This window comes from Daktulosphaira vitifoliae, unplaced genomic scaffold (assembly GCF_025091365.1).
Source record: "Daktulosphaira vitifoliae isolate Bord-2020 unplaced genomic scaffold, ASM2509136v1 Scaffold_4, whole genome shotgun sequence".
NCBI lineage: Eukaryota > Metazoa > Arthropoda > Insecta > Hemiptera > Phylloxeridae > Daktulosphaira > Daktulosphaira vitifoliae.
This window is the reverse complement of record NW_026099575.1, coordinates 10,469,430-10,489,818: the sequence shown is the minus strand read 5'-3', so window position 1 is coordinate 10,489,818 and position 20,389 is coordinate 10,469,430. Positions and strand designations below refer to the sequence as shown.

The following is a 20,389-nucleotide window of genomic DNA, read 5'->3' as shown; positions in this document are numbered from 1 at the left end:
GCAATAATGTCATAAATATATCATATATACAATATACTGTATACAATGCGATTGTGTATTAAATGCGCCAACATGACGATATTACCGTAAATGTCGAGTAAACCTCTTTATTTGCTATATTTCAGCAATCATATCACAAGTTCTTACCAAGGTTTTATCACAATCAAGACTACCAACTATTATCAATTTTTTATTTTTATTTTTAGTTAATTGGATCGAAGAAATAACTACTTATCTGTTTTTTGTTATCAGAAATAAATTTACCTTAGATGTATTGTGTTAGACTTTCAAAACATAACTTAGAAAAGGAATATTAAAATTTAAATTTTACTTATAATTGCACTATAAAACTCATGGTATTTACATAAAAAGTTTATCAAAAAACAAATTAAAACATCAATAATTTCTTTGAGTCCCTACCTAATAGTATCCTGTCTTATCTATTTCAAAATTTATATCACTAAGAATTGGAAACAATATACAATAATATAAAGTATAATAATAATTTGTAAACTTTGATCTTTAATTAAATCGTTCATTAATCTTAATGTGTTGTTATTTTTAACATAAGATTTCTTTTTTCTTCCGGAACGAGTTTCAGACACTCAGGTAAATACACCTTTTTATGACCTTATTTCAAAATAATTTATTTCTTAACAATCAATATTCAAACCTTCATTATATTAAATTTTACTTACAAGTATTTTATTGGTATCTAGTAGTTTCTATATGTAAATATTTCATCAAAATTTAGTGTTGTTTTATGTTTTATAAATAAGCTCTAAATACATAAATTATAGTAGTTTTCTAGAAATATTTTAATTTTCTAATTTTATTTTAACACATTTTTTACAACAATCAATGATTCTAAATAGCACAATTTAGTTATACGTGTAAATAAAAAAAAAAATTTGAAATATAATAATTGTCTTAAGCCATTGATTTATGCACAATTAAATAAAAGCATCTATAAAATGTATAGGATAAATTTTTTTACATTTAACGTAAATAATTTTTACAGTTATTCAAACTAGGCTGCTTTTTTTGTATGCAATTTGAAAACAAAGTAATTTTTTTAATACTGATGTATCAGATTTTGATAATACTTAAATAAGGAGAGTATTAGTTATTATAATAGTTTAGTTTTTAAGTTACTTATAATAATTTTATTCATTTATTTTAATAACTAGATTATTCATATTTCTTTAATGTTGCTACTTCATCATCTACTCCTTAGTCTATATACCGAATATTTAGGATTGCCTATTACTTACAATGATTTTATAGGATTTTTACACCAGGTCGGCCAGTGGGAACTAACAACAAACACACGTTAAAGTAACGGCTGAATGATCTACTACACCATACCACGCCTCTATAATGTTTTTACTTTAGACTTAAAATTTTTCATTTGTATAGATTGAAAATGTTGAAAATATTAATTTGTCAAATTTCTTATTAGTTTTTGAAATGTTGGTTTTCTTATTTTACTATTTTTAGGTTTTTTTTAATTTATTCAACATTGTACAACTGTCTTGAATAAAAAAAAGTATTAATCTGAAGAAAAAAACAAAAAAGTAATGGTTTTTTTTAATCATTTAAAAATTAGTTTATTATTTACTACAACATTTATTTTAAATTGATAAAGTGCTTCATTTATTTTTATCTCTAGTTATTCTGTTATATTGAATTTAATAACTGTCCTCATTTGTCTTAAATGTAAGATAAAATTCTGTGATAAAAATTTAAAATATAAATAATTAAATTTGAAAACATCTTTCTACAATTATAAAATAATAGTCTAGATAGATTTTATAGATAATATAGAGTTAAAGGAGCGTTAATACAAAATGAGATTTTTTGATTATTATTTGGTTTTTATGTACAGCAGTTATATATAAAATGTATTTTAATGTGAAAATGATATTAAAAGGTATATTTTTTTAAGAAAAAAAAATTGTTATTACTTTAAGTGAACAATAAAAATTTAATTTTACTCTCCTAAAAAGTAAGAATTTGTTTGATACATCATTTTAATTCTAAACCATCGTAAAAAACAAATAAAATAAAATGCTACAGGACTCTAATAAATTTAATAAAATATAAAAAATGTTATGAAGATAGTGTTCTACTTCATTAATACAGATGCCTTAATTTATATCCGTTTTTATCTGTTATAATTATTCCATGTAGCATCTATAAAAAAAAGAATTATATTGATCCATACATCTTTCAAAAAGTTATAGCATTATAAAGTTAAAAATATAAAAAAGAATTTTTTTACAAAAATCGTATATTTTTTATTAACTTTGATGTCTGTTTTCACCATGAAGATAAAATAAAGTCCGAATTTTTTTTTTTACCATTATAAAGTATATTACATTAGCTTTAATTTAAGATATATATAAAAGTGTCAGACTTTCCGGAACACTTTCAAAATTTAAGTTGAAAAAGTTCTATTTTCTGCATGCATTTTTTAGATTTGAACCCCCCTTGTATATAGGGAAATGGTCCGATTAAAAAAAAAAGTATGTCCAATGAAAGATGTATATAAATACTACTCCTCATGAAAAAATTGTACTGATCCATACATTTTTCAAAAAGTTATAGCATAATAAAGTTAAAAATGTAAAATACAAAATCGAAAATTTTCACACAAAAATAGCATTCGGTAGCCATTTTCACCGTGAAGATAAAATAAAGTCCGAAATTTTTTTTTTGCATAATAAAGAACATTACATTAGCTTTAATTTAAGATATATATAAAAGTGTCAGACTTTCCGGAACACTTTCAAAAGTTAAGTTGAAAAAGTTAATTTTTTGTGAAAAAGTTGTCATTTTAAATCCCCCCTTGTGGGCAGGTTAAGGGTTAAATTTATGAAAAAAAAATACCAAATGAAAGGTAATGATATTATGCATCTATATAAAAAAGAATTATATTGATATGTTCATTTTTGAAAAAGTTATGGCACTTTTAAGTAAAAAAAATTTCGAAATTTACCGATTTTAAAAATCGTAATTTTTTTGGAGGTTTCCCCCATTTACGGGGAACGAGGGAAATTTATTCAATCTTTGAGGGTAATATCTTTGACTAGATACTATTTGTGATCTTTTGAATTATCATAGAAAGAAAACGGTTCTGTGAGAGCTGAGAAAAAGTGGTAACAGACACAAAAAAAAAAAAACACATCATAGTAAAATTAATACCTTCTCAGCTTCGCATCGAAGCTAAAATATAAATATTCGTAAAATTATAAATAGTATAATACATTTGTGGTATGAGTAACTATTAGATAATATTGAATAATATTATTTAAATATTTGGATTTAAAATAAAAATTCATTTTTAATTTGGTTGTCTAATAACGGAGACGTCAACAATCTGTTTCAATGGGTCATAAATTATTATCGGTATTTATTCTTGCTATTTTATGCGAATAGATACGATAACAAGAATTGCTAATAAAACCTTTTTTACGTGACAGCATAACTAAATGACGACTACTGTATAACAGCATATAATTAATACAAAAAATTATGCTAAAAATCGTTAAATTTTAAAATATGAACGGTTCAGATAAAAAGTTAATAGTACAAAATTGCCTGAATTTTATTTTCTATCATTTCAACAAACTAAAAATAGTATAAGAAAATAAGATTAAGGTTTTTTTCCTGAAGGGATGTTAAAAAAATGATTTGACTACATATTATTTTAAAGTCTTTTGAATCAAACAATATTTCTCTTTTACAAACATTTAAAATTTTCAATAATTTCAAAAAAAAAAAAAAAAGGTGAGTGTCATACTTTATGAATCACCATAATTACTTTTATTTTAAAATAACCCAATAATTTCCGAAAACCAAATATAGATCTATTTTTATCGAATGAAGATGTATTTTTAAGATTAAAATTATTTCAGTAGTTCTAGTGTTTCTTTATAAATTAATAATAATCGAAAAAAAATGATAATATATTATAATGTTATACAATACGATTCCTTGAAAAATTACTAATATGTTTAAAAGGTATAGACTGTTGATGATAAAAAAGGAAAATTTTGTAAAATTTTTCTACAATGAATCACAGAACACAATCATGCAACATTAATCTGTGCATGTCTTTTTTCTTTTAGAAAGGTCAAATAAGTTTAATTTAATTTTTATATTATGCAGTTAAAGCTATTACTACTAATCAAATTCTTTACTCGTAAATTGAAGAAGAAGATTAATAATAAGAATTTACATTATTATATGTGCAGAAGACTATAAAATAATTTATTCATTTTATGTTGAAAGTTATACTTGTCCACAATGTTGGTAATAATATAGTATAAGTTTATTTATAAAAATTACTATTTCAATTTTTAAGTGCATTCAATAGTGAACTTGACATTTTTATTTTGAAACACTATCCTAATTAACGTAGATTATTTTTACCTGTTGAACAAATCTGTAAAGATGAGACTAATTTTCCTTTGAAGTTATGATAGCTTATTGAATTGTATTTGTTTAGAACAAGATAACGTTTATTAAAAACTAGTTGACACCATTTTTAAAATATACTTGAATTTTAACATATTTTTAAAAATATTTTTTTAATGGAGTTTCAAGTATTTAGGTTGTAACCTATATTTATTTATCATATATTCGACCTAATTTAGGAATTATGTGCATTATTGTACTTTTTAGTACTATATTAAAATAATTATAGTATCAAATTAAAAATTTGATTCTATATAATTTTTCACCCCAACACTCTTAACGCATATTAAAATAAAAAAAAGAGGAAAAATATATTTTAGCTCAAAAAGTTTTGCCTGCAGTTCAGGTTAACATCGCTAACTTACCCTACTTTCTCCTATTTATAGCTGAATATTGAGCTTTATATAAATTATTTATAATTTTATAAGGAATTCATCTTCTTGAATGAAGGATGGGTTAATTACCCTAAAATCGCAGTAATTTTAACGGGCTTATGTTTCAAGATTATATTTTCAGTATGATTAAAACACAAAGTCAAGCAGCACAAACCAGGCGGGCGAACGTCGAAAGATCCCCCAGCCTTGTTGGTGAAGATAACCCTTTTCGAGGCTACCCTTTTGGCAGGCGTGCTCAACACGTGAACAAATTAATATTCAAAAATTAAAATATAAAAGCCATATGAAGAAAAGAAGTAGTTTGTCTTGGCAAACAGAGATAATATAATACACCCCAACATTTAATTTGCTATCACGTCGCTTTCTATGCGACTAAAAATTAAAATTGTATCAGCATTCCTTTTACACTGGCTGTATCACACCTACCCCTTCATCATCATAAAAAATTAACTACCTACAGTTTTATTAATAGAATCATTTAAAATTATTAAATATTTTAAAATAAAGGAAATAACTGAAGACGCGTAGAATCATGTTATTTTTGCGATGAATAAAAATATATTTTTTTTTTGTAATTAAGTACAAAATAATTTTTATGGTGAAATCTAAAAATTAAAAACTTAAAAATATAGTTGACGTATTAAATATTTTACGTTTAAATATAACACAATTTATATATATATAGAGCATAATAACTCATTTTTAAGTAAATCAATTGAATGTGTATTAAATAAAAATTAAAGTACAATATAATAATGTTTAATGAATTAATATATTTTATTGAAGTAGTATTTATTTTGATAAAATAGGTGATATTTTTAGATGTCATTCATAATAAAGTTAAACTATTATTTATTACTTGAAAATTATTTGTTTACATAATAATGAAATTTTAAGTATTATGACATAAGAACAGAGTTGTTATTGAAATAAACTATACTTTTAAGCTTCAATTCGAAAATTATACACTTTAACTATTTAAATATTGCGTCTTCAAATATTTTCGTAATCACTATTTAGCAAACTAGTGGAGTTCGTTATTGTTATGATACGATAAGTTGTCGCATAAAATATCCGTTCAGTCGTTGGTTGGTATCGTTAGCAACGTCAATATAAAATATAAATAACGACTACCAAATTTGAATTCTACGATGTTTTTTGTTGGCTCTGTAGTTTTATTAATTCTTCTTTAGTTTACTAGTATTAACACAGAAAGGTTGTACGAATAATTAATAGTCGTTAATTGTATGAGTGAACAATACAGTTTTTATATATTGAATAATAAAACAATTATATTTTTAAAATGATCCCGAATAATCAAATTGATTCGAAAAAAGACGATGACATTAAACGACCTTCTCAACTCAATGTGTTACCACCAGGTATTAATATTTATTTACATCGTTTGTGACAATTTTGCTTACATTTCTTTAATTGCCAAAATAATAAATCATTTAGAATTTTACCCTTTGACTGACATTTATTAATTTCATGATAAAAGCCATAATAATATAAATTTGATTTTATAAGTTAATAATATAAGTTTGATTTTATACACCGATGATTATAAAAATCTGAATTGCTAAAATTTATTTATAATTTTCTATTAGTTTAAACTTTAAAAAATATTTAAAAAACTACTAGCAACAACTAGTTACAATCAAATTAGACAATTTTTGACCTAAAAACTTAGTGGTGTTTATTAACTGGTAATGTTACCTCATAAAGAAGTGAAAAATAATTTTTGAAATAAGCGTGTACAGAAGTATTTAAAAAATATTTTAGCTCTTTTATAAAGCAATAAATTTAAAGGCATGTAATGGAAGACCAACGGCACAGTTGCACCAAAATTAAAGCGGTCTTCATTTAGGAAAAAAATTTAATTCCTCATAAAAAAATCTTAAAAAAAAAGAAACTTAAAAAAATTATTTTAACCAAATTACGTTATTTAAAGCGAATTACGTGACCATTTTTTCCTTTCCCTTATGGTCATACTTAGTTGAATTTCGAGTGTTTGTCACTTTTTAAAATTGTTTTCCGGAGTGTAGCAAAGCAATTTTTTAAGGAGAACTAAGTCAATTAAAAAAATATTAATTAATTGAGATTTTAACTTATAATTTAGCGAACTATACTTTTTAAGAAGGTCTTTTGTCCAGTTGAATAGACTTAAAATGGAAAACTATTTCTTTTTATTACGCCCCTTACTGTTTTATACGTACAAGTAAATCAAGTTATGCATTTAGGAAAGCATTTTTAAGCAATTTGTTATAAAATTAATTTAAACAAGTGAATATAAATTTTATAAAATAGGAAAGATGACACAGCTGTAGAATCGACATGTGCTTTGTCAATTATTCCGTATAACAGTGTTGATTGTCAGTCACAAATAACAATTAAAATGAAAAACTAAGTCGACATTATTATCTAAAAATTTTTTTGTAACTGTTGAGTATAATATATGCTTATATTTTTGTTGGAAAAAGTTTTAGTGCATACTATTGTTTCAACATTTCTCAATAGAGAAATTAAAATAACTAATATTTTCTAACTTGTTCATCATAGTTATTAGATATTTTGTAACTTATATGAATAATTATTTACATATTCATACAATGAATATTTCGCTTCTCTTTTATGGGACAATTTTTAGTTTAGATGTTTTATGGTTAATAATATTCCTTTCGAATTCAATGAAATTTATTTCAGTCTATTGTTTATAAAAAGATAAATTTTTATAATAATTTAATTTTAATGGTTCAAGATTGTTTTGTTATTATATTTAAGCGTATTATCGACGACATGAACTATATCGTTATTTTTATTGATATTACTATAATGCATTTCAAATATTTGCATTTTCACTTGCATGATGGTCTGGGTCCCGAATATTTTGAAAAATTTTAATATTTGATATTTAATAAATTGAAAATTAATCTTAATCAAAAGTAATTATATTATAACTATTCATTAAAATCTTATAATTCAATAACTTGATTAACATCTGTAATTTATTCTTGTGTTATGAATTTAAATTAGTGAATTTAATGTTTATTAATTAACAACTATGATATAAGTCTGATTTTTCCAGTAGGTCAATATAATAATAGTACGTTTTGTTCATATATAATTGTAAAAAAAAAAAATTATTTTACAAAATAGAGTTTCCTATAATGTAAAAAAAAGCAAATATTTATCGTATCGTACGTCATAAAATGATGCACGATATCATTGCTTTATTTAACATTTCAATAATCTGATCTTATATCAATGTCATCAATAATAATACATTTATTGGTAAACTGGTGGGAGCATTATTTATAAAATGTATTAAATATCAGTGTCACACTTAAAATCATATTTTAAGTTTAAGTCAACATTGGTTTAATCTGAGAACGCCATACAATATATATTGTATAAGTATAAGTGATTATGATACTGGTTCTAAGTTGATACGAGGTTACTAACTACGTATCACCCTTAGAATAAAAGTATTTTATTCTGGAGACTCAATCCCCTCATCTCATTGAGTTACATCCTTTATTTTGACATGATTTTCTTAAGTATGACTTATGATTCTATCACGATGCATAGTAGAATTCAAATAATTTTATAAACTAAACATCATTTTAAAAACGTGTTGAAGCTTTTTCTTTTGTTCCAATACAAACTAAGCACTTTTTATTAAACTTTAGGTTTACGTACATTGTAAATTTTTTTTATTGAAAAAAAAATCATAATATGCTGAAACAAATACATTAAATAAATAAAAAATATTATTTTTGGTTTTAGTATATTGTTATGTTAAAGTAGGAAAATAATTTCGTGTTTTAATTTTGATTATTAAAAAAGTTGATAAATAAAAAAAATGCATTTTATAACTAATGCAACATTTGCTAATCATAAAAATCTAGAATTGATTAAATGGTATCGCTTTGATTATGATTTATTTTCTTATGCCTATTAATTTTGATTAATAGTAACAGTTAATTTATGACTCATTTTTTTCATTCCTTCAAAGAAGTAACTAGTACACACAATACCATTTCCTGTTGAGATGATAGGTCTTATTGTTTAAAAATTCTTAGTATTTTGTAACCTTATTACAAAAACTAATTGTAAATTCTTTTGACTATTATTTTTGAAAGTCTTGATTTCTATGTAAAGTTTTTTTTAATGAGTTAAACCATTATGAAACTAATGTAGTGTTTCAGAATTAGTAGAAAATATTATAGTAATAATATATCAAATATATAAAGTGATCGGTTTGTTATAAACCACTTGGTTACTCGCAAAATATATACAATATTAAAAAAAAGTTTTAGCCTTTTTTAGTTACAAATATTTTTTTATTTATTAGCTACTCATTACTTTTTAGAATCATCCTCCCTTATAACTTATAAGGCTGTCGACTTATTATTTTTTTTTAATACTAGTTCATAAAATAAAAAAATAATTATGAAAGTATGTGTTTAGCGTTGATAATGGTAACATTGTTTCCAAAATATGTATGAGAACTGATTTTTATAATAAAAACGTATATCATTACAAAATTAATATCTTCTCAGCTTAGCTTCAAAGCTAAAAAAAATAATTAGTTAAGTATAGCCATAATTTTTCATAATAATTCAAAATTTTAAAACATAAATTTATATGTTTTTAAAAAAAATGTTGTGATTAATTTTATGTTGTAACATGTTTTTGAAAACGTGACAGTAGTTAAAACATGACCTTAACAAAAACTATTAAAATTTAAAAAGAATATATGAATATTTACCTGTTAAGTTTAAGTACATTAATATTTAATAAAATTGTTTTGTTTAATAATTTACTACTATTCATATTTATAATATAACTTATAAATATTATTGTAGATAGTAAACTTTTATGTAATTTAATGCTATTTTTTTTTCGTGTTAAAAAAGTAGTATTAGACTATTTGTTATTTGTTCTCCAACATTAGAAAAATTTTATCTAAATAAAAATAAAACACGTAAGGTGTTTATATAAAAAAAATTATATTAGTTCGTTCATTTTTCAAAAAGTTATAGCAATTTTTAGAAAAAAAAAAGTGAAAAAAATGTCGAAATTTACCGATTTTAAAAATCGTAATTTTTTTGGGGGATTTCCATCATTTACGGAGAACGAGGGAATAATTTTCAATTTTTGAAGGTAATGTCTTCAACTAGATACGATTTGTGATCTTTTGACGTATCCGTTGAAAATAATTGGTCCAGTGAGAGCTGAGAAAAAGTAGTCACAGACACAAAAAAAAAAAATAAATAAAATAATAAACACATCATAGTAAAATTAATTCCTTTTAGCTTCGCATCGAAGCTAAAATCACCGGATATGACTCAAAAATAATGTTCCCAACATTGAAGTCAGGTATACTAATTGATTAAGTAAAAAGTCATAATCAATAAAAAAAAGGGTTTATAAAACTTTGATCTCTTCCAATATTTTAATTTGAATTATTCACACCATTGCTTTTTAGTAAAAAATGTTATTGAAACGACAGTATTTTATTAAATTAATCATATAAATTTCAAGTCTGTCAAATATATTAATTATAACTTTTTTTGTATGTAAGTATATCAATGAATTATTTATTTAAATAATTGATCAATTTTTACAGGTAATGAGGGTAAAATGTCAGATTCTCTCCAATGGTTTGCATTTTTCTCCTATGGTGTTGGACATGTACTTAATGACTTAGTTGCATCCATGTGGTTTACTTATGCTTTGGTTTTCTATCATTATGTCATGCAACTATCTAGCATCAATGCTGGAGCTGTGGTTCTTGTAGGACAGCTTACGGATGCTGTAGCTACTGCTGCTATTGGAGTGTTGTCAGATAATGTAAGTTTCTGTTATATTGACAGGTATGGACGGCGTAAAGCATGGCATCTCTTTGGTAATTAATCAATTATTTTATATGGGATAAAAAAAATCATAACTAAGGTATGTTTATTTAATTTTTACATTCTTTGTTACATTTTATGTATAGGTAGTGTTTTAGTATTTATCAGTTTACCATTTGCATTTTCACCACCGATATTGCCTCAAGTAGAAAAAACAGAACTACTCACGTGTTTATATTATTGTTTTTTCATAGTATTTTTCCAAATTGGTTGGGCATCAATAGAAAATTCTCACATGACTTTAGCTTCTGATTTAACGCCAATTAGAGATGAAAGAACTGCTTTATTGTCAATTAGGTAAGTGTAATTCACTTTTCTACTTAATTATTTATTTTAAGTACTTTAATAATAACTATTTTAAGAACTTTCAATTTGGAATTTTGATATACTTATCATTGAGAATATGTTTTAGCATAGGTATTTGGTGGTTACATTTTTTAGGAAGCTAAAATTTAATCAAGTCAATTTTTTTTTATGTAGCATTTTGTAGGAAATTTAATTGCTTATAAAATAATATAGAAATAGTAGAAGTAGTTTATTAGTAAGGGTAACTATATAAGAGTATAAAATTGACAAGTCTAGTTGTTAAATTTAAAGTATACATTTCTGTTAATAGATATAGTTTCACAGTTTTTTCAAATATCCTAGTTTATGTAGTTACATGGATAGTTTTAACTAGTAATTATACTAGCCAATCACAATTTGGACCATCAGAAAGAAAAGAGTTCCAAGTAAGTCAACTTTTACTTAATAGGTATTCAAATTTAAAAGTCTTAATTTATAGATAGTTATTCTGGTCATAATGATAGTTGGAGCAATGACTACTATCATGTTTCATATTGGAGTTCGTGAACCACAATCTACTTATAATAATAGGGAGCTTTTGATGACTGAAACTGAAACTGAAAGAGTTGCAGATACCTTCTGGTCTATGTTCAAACGTATTACATTGTATCAAACAGCTATTGTATATATGTGCTCAAGAATTGTTGTTAATATGACACTTGTAAGTTAATATACATTTAATTATGTAATGGATCTTTACAATTAGCTTCCTCAAAATTCATAAGATTATCTATATTATTCTATAAAATTATTTTGTAAGGTAGAAAGCAAATTATTCAGTATTTAATTATAACTAATATTAATAAATTCCTAATACAAAATTCAGTATTTTCTGACGAATGATCAGCTATGTGTTTAAGAAGAATTTAACTAACTGTTCAAAAATATTAATAAGTAAAAAAAAATTTGGTTAATTTAGGTTTTTTCATCTTAATCTGTCTATGTAAACAGATGTTAAAGGGAAGGTGGATGGAGGGGGACAGAGTACCCTTTTTATTTGAAGTACAATTTAGTGTCCTCTTTAAATCAAATCCCAAATGTCAGGGGAACACTTTAATTTTGAGTACTTAAAAGTGGAAAGAGTTAATATAAGAAATTTATTCAAAATTGTAAAAAAAAAGTAATTGTTAAAAAACTTAAATTATAAAATGATAAATATTTTAAATTATGTCCGTGGTAATATAATAATACTTGGAGCACGGTCGACCGTGATGTAATTATTTGTTTGTTTTTGGATCATTCAGAAGTGTAATTAATTTTATAATGTAAGCTTAAACAACCATGTAATAAATTTATGACTACACATGGAACTAAAAGACTTACTATAACAAGGGTTATAAAGTGATAAAAATCAAAATGTTAGGTGATATTAGTATTTGTTATATTATTGGAACTTACCACAGTTGTTGATATATTTTTAGTTTAAAATTTATAGTTTGAGGTGAATACTTTATAAATTATATTACTATATTTATCATTTCATATTTTTATATGTAGAAACCTACTTAAATTGGTTCATATTAATATTTTTTTCTCAGTTTGTTTCTATTATAGTATAATATTTTTAATTTAAAAAGACTATTTTGTATTTATTTTCATAATAAATGTTGATATTGACTTAGTGATGTTTTGTATAATATTCATTTCCCAATCCATTCCCATATTGAGATAATTTTTTTTTTACTATTATATTTGCTTATTATGATCAATATCATTTTTAGCCTTTGAGGGGAGACAATTTGGTGTAGCTCTAGAATGCTCCTCAGTTTTTAAAAACTGTAGTCCCCTCCTAGTTTTTCACACTTTAACCATTGTCTGTAAGAGGATAGTTTAAAATTTCTCTCGGCACATTTTTTGTAACAACATTCAGCTAATAGAACACAACTCACCTATCTTCAAAGTGGATGTATTTTCATACTAATTTAACATATTCATTTTTTTTAATTTTATTTCTTGAATTAAATTCTACTCAATTAAGCTCTAGTTGTAAATATATTCAATTATTACATTGTTGATAATTATAAAAAAAAAATTCACATTGAACCATTAGGCAAAAATCTTTAGCAAAAGCACTCCTGAATAATTAAAATTAAAATTCTGTCTTGAAAATATATTTTCTAATATTATTTACAATAACATAATATATTGTGTATAAACAAAATGAAAACAAAAAGTTTTTTACATTAATTGAATTAAATTAAAATCCGACATGATTAAAAGTAAATTTACTTTAAGCAATTGCTAATAACTGAAGTAAGAGAGTGTAAAATCATGTTACTTCAGTTATACCTCAATCAACTCTACCATAATTAATAAATCAGTATACTTTTTACTTTTACAAATACTATTTCAATATTTTCTCTTTTAATTTTTTTTATGAGCGAGATCTGATATTGCAATTTTTCACTTAATTCAATCACAACTTTGCAAATTAATTTGCTACGATTTCCCCTCTAGCTAACATAATTAAATTGTGTTATATTTATATAGAAATTTTTCTCAAGGTGTTCTTGCCAATGTACTTACAAGATTACCTAAAATTAGAAGCTGAAAAATTGGCTCTTTTACCATTAATCATGTTCCTCAGTAGTTTTGGTATGTCTTTACTTAATAAGATAATGAATATGAAACTTGGTAGAAAAGTAAGTTTATCACAGATTTTTTAATTTATTTTCTATATTCAAAAATGTTATTGATTTATAGTACACATACACTTTTGGAGTTTTGTTGTCATTGTGTTCAGCTGTTTGGTGTTATTTAGGGAAAGATTATTCATATGCTCATTATTATGTGTATGTTGTGACAATTATTATTGGTGAGTTAAATTTGTTTTTTTTTTTAACTTATGACCTCATTTCTATTACATATTTTTCAATACTTAGGTAATCATTATGCCTATTATTATTTTACTCTCAATCTTTTTTAAAGGTATGGCATGTTCTGTCATATTGGTGACTAGTCAGGCACTTACAACAGACTTTATTGGTGATCGTACTCATCGTGGAGCTTTTACTTTTGGACTTATGAGTTTCACAGATAAAATATGTAATGGTGCTGTTGTTATGATTGTGCAATCATTGTAATTCTAAACATCATTTCTATTTATAATTTTTAAATTAATTTTTGTAAAATGTTTTAAGACATTGTGAAATATGCCCATTATATTACCGAGATATAATGATTTATAACTGGACCATTCCAGCTTGTCTAGCATTTGTTGCAGTTATTTTATTGCCATATGGAGGACATCCTAATTCAGGTTATATAATATTTAAAAAAAATTAAATTTTTTTTAAATTCATATTAATTTTTTCTATTAGCTTTTTTGTAATTTCAATGTCTATTTTAACTAAAACATGTTATTTATAAAGCTAATTCTACTGGGCCATTGACAATACATTCAAATACTACAGTTAATGAACAAAGGAGATACCCAATTGAAAAAGCTCAAGAGGTGCTACCAGATCATTCCATTATATCATAGCAGAATTTGACCAAAATTATTTTTTACCAATAATGATGACGTGTTTTAATAACTGTTAAATATTATTTTTTTGCTTAAGCCATAAATAATATTTATTAGTTATTAATTTTCAAATATTTATTTGTAATTTTTTATTTATTAATACTGTGATCTATTAAACTATTTCTTATTAAGCTTAATAATTATTACCATATATTTTAAGTTCATAATCTATAGAAACCAAAAATAACAACACAAAAATATTATTTTTAGTAAATGTTTGTTATTTATTAAATTATATTCATTAACATATCAGTTTTTAATTGACAATTATTAGTTTATTTATATTCCTATTTATATATGCATATAAAGTTAATAATATCTTTTTTTTATATTCATACTTAAATTATAATTATTAATTGAATTTTAGAAGATAAATAATTTTAAGTCTATTTTAATCAAATATTATTAAGTACTTTGGCTCAATAACCCATAAATTCTTAAATAAATAAAAATATTATTAAAAAAAGTTACCATAAATCGAAAAAAATTCAAATTATTTAGTTTTTATTGGTTATGTAAATAAAAAAATCTGTTACTTTGTTTTAAAATTTATGAAGTTACACAAATATTAACTATTGTGATATATTATTAAGTATACAAATATATATTATTCAATGTCAATAATTATTCCTAACTATATTACATACTTTATTTTTTTTATTCTATAATAAATTGTTGTATATTATGATATTTGTAATATATTTTATAACCATTGAATTGCATTATTATTATACAGTATGTTTTTAAGGTTGTAAACAAGACAACAAAACTTTTTATTTTATTTATTATTAAAAATAAATAGTAGAAAATATGATTTTAAGGTTGTCCAATAATACATAAAATATTGTTTAAAAATTATAACAAAATCATAATTGTATCAATTTGTATAGAAATTATCAGATCATGTACACAGTGATCGGTTTATCATAAATTACTCAATTACTCTCAAAATAAATAAAATATTAAAAAAAAATTTTTGTTTTTTTAGTTACATATATTTTTTGATTTATTAGCTATTAATTACTTTTAAAGATCATTCTTTATAGCATACAAAGGTGTTAACTTTATTTTTTTTTAAATGATAACATATATATTAAATTAACTTATAAAATAAAAATTATCTTAATAAGAAAATGACTGGTCGATAAAAATTTATGGATCAGTACTATGGATATTATTCTCATTTTTATACATAGGCGGCACAAAAAGTACGGGTGGGAAATGACTAGTAATAAAAATAGTACACACTCCTCATCACTAGTAATTACTTTCTATAGTTAATAACTTTTGAAATACTGGTCCAAAAGTTGTTATCAACCTGTCATTTTTTAAATTAAATTATTTCATATTTTATAAGCTGGTTAGTTATGAATTTTGTCATTTGAAAAAATAAAGTGGACAGCCCTTTAAGTTGTAAGAAATGATACTAAAAAGTATTTATTAGCTGATAAATCAAGAATTGTGTATAACTAAATAAAATCAAAAATTATTTTTCCAATATTATATTTATTTTGTTAATAATCGAGTGGTTTATAATAAAACGATATTTCTGTATAGTATGGCCAGTGACCATTGGATGAAGAGGTATTAAATATATATTATATTTTGTGGATAACTTCAAAAAAATTTTCAAAAAAAAGGACAAAATTAAGAAAAACTACCCTAATCAACAATTAAATAAATAGGTGAAGTCATTATTTAATGATTTTGTAATTCTTTATTTTCCAGGACTGGCAATCACATCAATTCCGATGCATATTGATCAGTTCTAAGGGCTGTAACAGATTACATTTTTAGGCGGTTACCTTTAATTTTTTTGATAACTAATTAAATTGACTTATTTTAATAATTCTAATAGCAATATAGGAATATAAAAATTAAATTAAGGAAAATGTTCAAAATGTAAGTGTTTATTAAAAATAATAAATATGAACTCATCATTTTATGCACTTAAACTTCGTTCATATAATATGAATTTCTAAAAAAAACGTTCAATACAAAATATAACATCTTTCTAAAATCAAAAAAAGATTTCTTTTTCAACCTATGGGTAAAGAATGTTTAATAATAGTTATTAATAAACAGAAAAGATTTTAAAGTAGTCTTACTTAAATTTAAATACATATAAAATTACCCATCAAGATTACAAATAATTTTACAATTAATGTAGGGAAAATACTAAAAAAATATTAAATATACATATATATTAAAATCAAATAGCTTATTAAATAAGTTAAGGCCATTATTGAAAAAACATTATTTATATTTAGATGTTTACAAAATTATAACATGATTTAATTTTAAATCAACTAAAATTGATATTTATGTCAATGATTTCAACTAAAAAACTCAAAGAACTTTTTAATATACTAAAAGTTAAATAAAAATTAAATGTGTAATAATGAATAGATAATAAGCTGAATACAAATGTTTAATCATTTTAAAAATGTTTCAAAAATTAAAACAATAATAAATCTAGTCAGTATAAAGTAACAAATATTGATTTATACAGATTAATAAATATTTTAAAAAAATTTCATCAAAAGAAAATAACTTTAATTAAGTAGAAATAAATGTAATTCAAGAATTAGTCATATTTACAAATAAAATAGATTAAAAGCATCACTATTTTAAAATAGCAGAAACCAATTAATACTTGTTCAATTTTACTACAAAAATTATGATTATTATGCTTTATTATTGTAGTAAATTTTATTTCATTAATTAAGTGTTTATTTTAATAGGCAAATAATTAGTAATTGCACCTAAAACGTTGATATGAATTTTTTTTTCTCTGACCTAACAATTTTTGAAATTATTAAAAATTAAAAATTTATATCAAATATATAAAATAATACATTTTTTTAATAGAAATAATTTTAATTTGTAAATCAATCAATTTTTTTATTATATTAAAATAAAAGTTGAAATGCTTTTTGTTTGAAAATCAATAACTTTAAATAGTTTTAAATAAATGTCGATAACTTACAATTATTTATAAACGTTTTTAAATTATATATTTACTTCAAGTTACTAGTATAAAATTTTAAAACATTCCATAAATGGTAATAATAGATCAATTAATTACATTATACACTATTTTTTCAACAAAATATTATTCCTAATAACAAATTACTGTTTTATTTTATTATATTCAAATAAATTAAAAATAAAATAAATGTTCTATTGTATCTTTTAATTTGTGTCTGTTAAATTAGTATAATATACTAATCATTATAAAAAACTAAGTTTTGTATAAAGCACATTTAAAAATATTCAATAACCTTGTTTTACTTTCCTTTTAAGAAGAAATTTATAAAGGCAAAATAAATGTTACATCAAATATTTAAATTACTTATTAATTTAATGTTCATAAAAATCACTCAAGTCATAACATCGTTATGGCATAGAAAACTCTATTTATGGAATTATTTTTTAATCAACAATAATACAATATTAATATTTGAAGTAAAAATTAATTTTATATTTATAAGAAAATTTAAAGAATTACTGATTGCTTTTTAGCTACTTCTTGTCAAATGAAAAATATTTATAAATACATTTTATATTAATAATATTTCTAAAAAAATATAAAATTAAGAATATTAAATATATTCTCTGCTAATGTGTCAGTAGTCAAATGTGTTTAAGATAATTGAATTTCTATTTAAAAATACACCAGTACTATTTATCATAGATACAGTATAATGTTTATAACTTAGTAGATTAACATTCACCAAGAGTCACTAATTTATTTTTAAACAAGTAATTTAATATTATCTGGTCTTCTTAATTGAAGAGTATTTTTAATACTCTAGCTAGAGTGCAACTAGTCTCATTTACTTACCCTGTTCAGGTACTAAAATAATATATATCATATTAATAATTAGAAACATTTAAAAAATTAATTGATTCTACCTTGCCCAGTTATATCAAAACTTTGAGTAGCTTGTGGACTCCAGCTTGCATTATTAGCAACTGATTCACCATCTTCAGTAACTGTAATTAGCATTAAAAGATTTTGATAAAAGATTTTTCTAAAAATTTAATGGATAACAAAAATTACTCATTTCACTCCAAGTAGCAATAGTTGCATGTGTTGTTTTTGGACTTATACTGTGTCCTAATGGAATTGATCCTTTATGCAATACTCTACAAAATATTAAAAAACATTAAGTTACGATTATATGTACTGGATAATTCAAATAATAGAATTTACTTTTTTTTTGTAGTCCACAAAACGTAATCTTCTCTTTTAAAGTGTTCAGAACATATTCTAAAGCTTTTAGAAACCTGGCTAGAACCGTGGTTTTTAAATTTCTGTATGACTTTGTCATTTTGGCATAATTCAACCCATTGTTTACACCTATTTTCAGTATATTTGAAAAGCATTTTAAACAACTAAGAAACTTAGAAAACTAAATAATCTTACAAAAAGGCCTTAAATTCATAATTGTACTTACAAACTTTCATTTGTTGGGAACTTGTGAAACGAGAGATTTTGAGTACTTCTACTAGAATTGGTACATTTGTTAAAACAGCAATTCATGTGAGACGGCATTGCACAAGTAGTGCTGTGCACTTTTTGCAATTCACTTATGTAGAAAATTTCAAAAATAATAATAAGCCTCTACAGAAAGTTCTAAAATTGAATAATTTTTTAAAATTAAAACGATGTTATGTCTGATAACGCGTTTTGTGATAACGATGATATTGGCGGCATCACTTAATACCACCAGTCGGGCCGTTTCTGTATTCTATTTTTCGTATTTTTTTTCTACTTAAAGTTTTCAAATACTTATTTCGGGAAACTACAAAACTCAATTTGTTCCCTTGTAAATATTTGTTCGATTGAAGTTGCTTTGTTCCAAATCAACTATAAATTCCTATAATTAAAAAAAAACGGTAGAACAGTAGGGTCGCGGCACAGTATAGACGTAGCATAGTTGGGACAAGTATAGATTTAATTTGACAATGATTAAAATCACTATCATTAGAAACGCTTCGATGCAAATCTATAGATAATGTTTAATTTTAACAAATTAATGGATTATTCCAGAAGCTACATGATCTCCTATTTCCTCATTTATATTCTGATTAGTAATTCTTTGATTTAAAAATATATGAATAAGTACTAATTTTAATTATTAAATTTAGTATGAAAATGATGTTCAATAATTTAATATTGTAATTTATAAGGAGAAATTAAAAAAATAATAAAGTAGTTGAATTAATTTTAATGATTTACTTTAACTAAAAAAAAAAAAGTTTCGAATCATTTTGAATCCCTCTTGTGGGCAGGTAAAGGGTCAGACTTATAAAAAAAAAACCAAATGATAGGTAAAGACATGCATCAATATAAAAAAAATGTATACTTATTTGGTCATTTTTGATAAAGTTATAAGTTTTATACACTGGACTACAAGGAACTTTTATCAGAAACAAAAATATACTTTTCTAAATGAACTTTTCGCGATGTTTTCAATTGTGCAATTAAACTTTTTCTATTACTTCTAAGTTTTAATATTATTACTTATTATTAAAAAATAAGTATTTACATATAAAAAAAAATAATTAAAAACAAAAAAAAATTGTTTTAAATTAATACTGATTTTGATTAATAATATGTTAAAATAAGGAAAATGACATAAATATGTCATTTATCCATTGTTAATTCAGGAGAAAGGAACAATAATTTTTTTTAGAAATTATTTATATAG

General features: G+C 23.0%; 2 protein-coding genes across 4 annotated transcripts; one reads left to right on the top strand and one right to left on the bottom strand.

Annotated features, from left to right (window-relative positions):
• The first annotated feature begins 370 nt into the window (after window positions 1-370).
• LOC126906227 (major facilitator superfamily domain-containing protein 12-like) lies at window positions 371-14,915 on the top strand. 3 transcript variants are annotated; one of them, XM_050686614.1, is made up of 11 exons: window positions 371-493; window positions 572-609; window positions 10,513-10,791; window positions 10,885-11,095; window positions 11,415-11,529; window positions 11,583-11,804; window positions 13,648-13,785; window positions 13,847-13,958; window positions 14,072-14,222; window positions 14,284-14,402; window positions 14,515-14,912. In XM_050686614.1, the coding sequence occupies exons 3-11, from the start codon at window positions 10,527-10,529 to the stop codon at window positions 14,625-14,627; spliced, it is 1,446 nt and encodes a 481-aa protein (XP_050542571.1). In that variant the 5' UTR covers window positions 371-493; window positions 572-609; window positions 10,513-10,526; the 3' UTR covers window positions 14,628-14,912. The 3 variants fall into 3 exon arrangements, with proteins under 3 accessions (XP_050542571.1, XP_050542572.1, XP_050542570.1); XM_050686615.1 differs by lacking the exon at window positions 371-493 and having other exon boundaries at window positions 570-609; window positions 14,515-14,914; XM_050686613.1 differs by lacking the exons at window positions 371-493; window positions 572-609 and adding an exon at window positions 5,935-6,259 and having other exon boundaries at window positions 14,515-14,915.
• Window positions 14,916-16,609: 1,694 nt separating this feature from the next.
• LOC126906230 (52 kDa repressor of the inhibitor of the protein kinase-like) lies at window positions 16,610-19,369 on the bottom strand. The gene is made up of 5 exons (XM_050686617.1): window positions 19,133-19,369; window positions 18,889-19,035; window positions 18,736-18,821; window positions 18,588-18,668; window positions 16,610-18,528 (listed from the first exon to the last, which is right to left on the bottom strand). The coding sequence occupies exons 1-5, from the start codon at window positions 19,228-19,230 to the stop codon at window positions 18,509-18,511; spliced, it is 432 nt and encodes a 143-aa protein (XP_050542574.1). The 5' UTR covers window positions 19,231-19,369; the 3' UTR covers window positions 16,610-18,508.
• Between the last annotated feature and the right edge of the window lie 1,020 nt (window positions 19,370-20,389).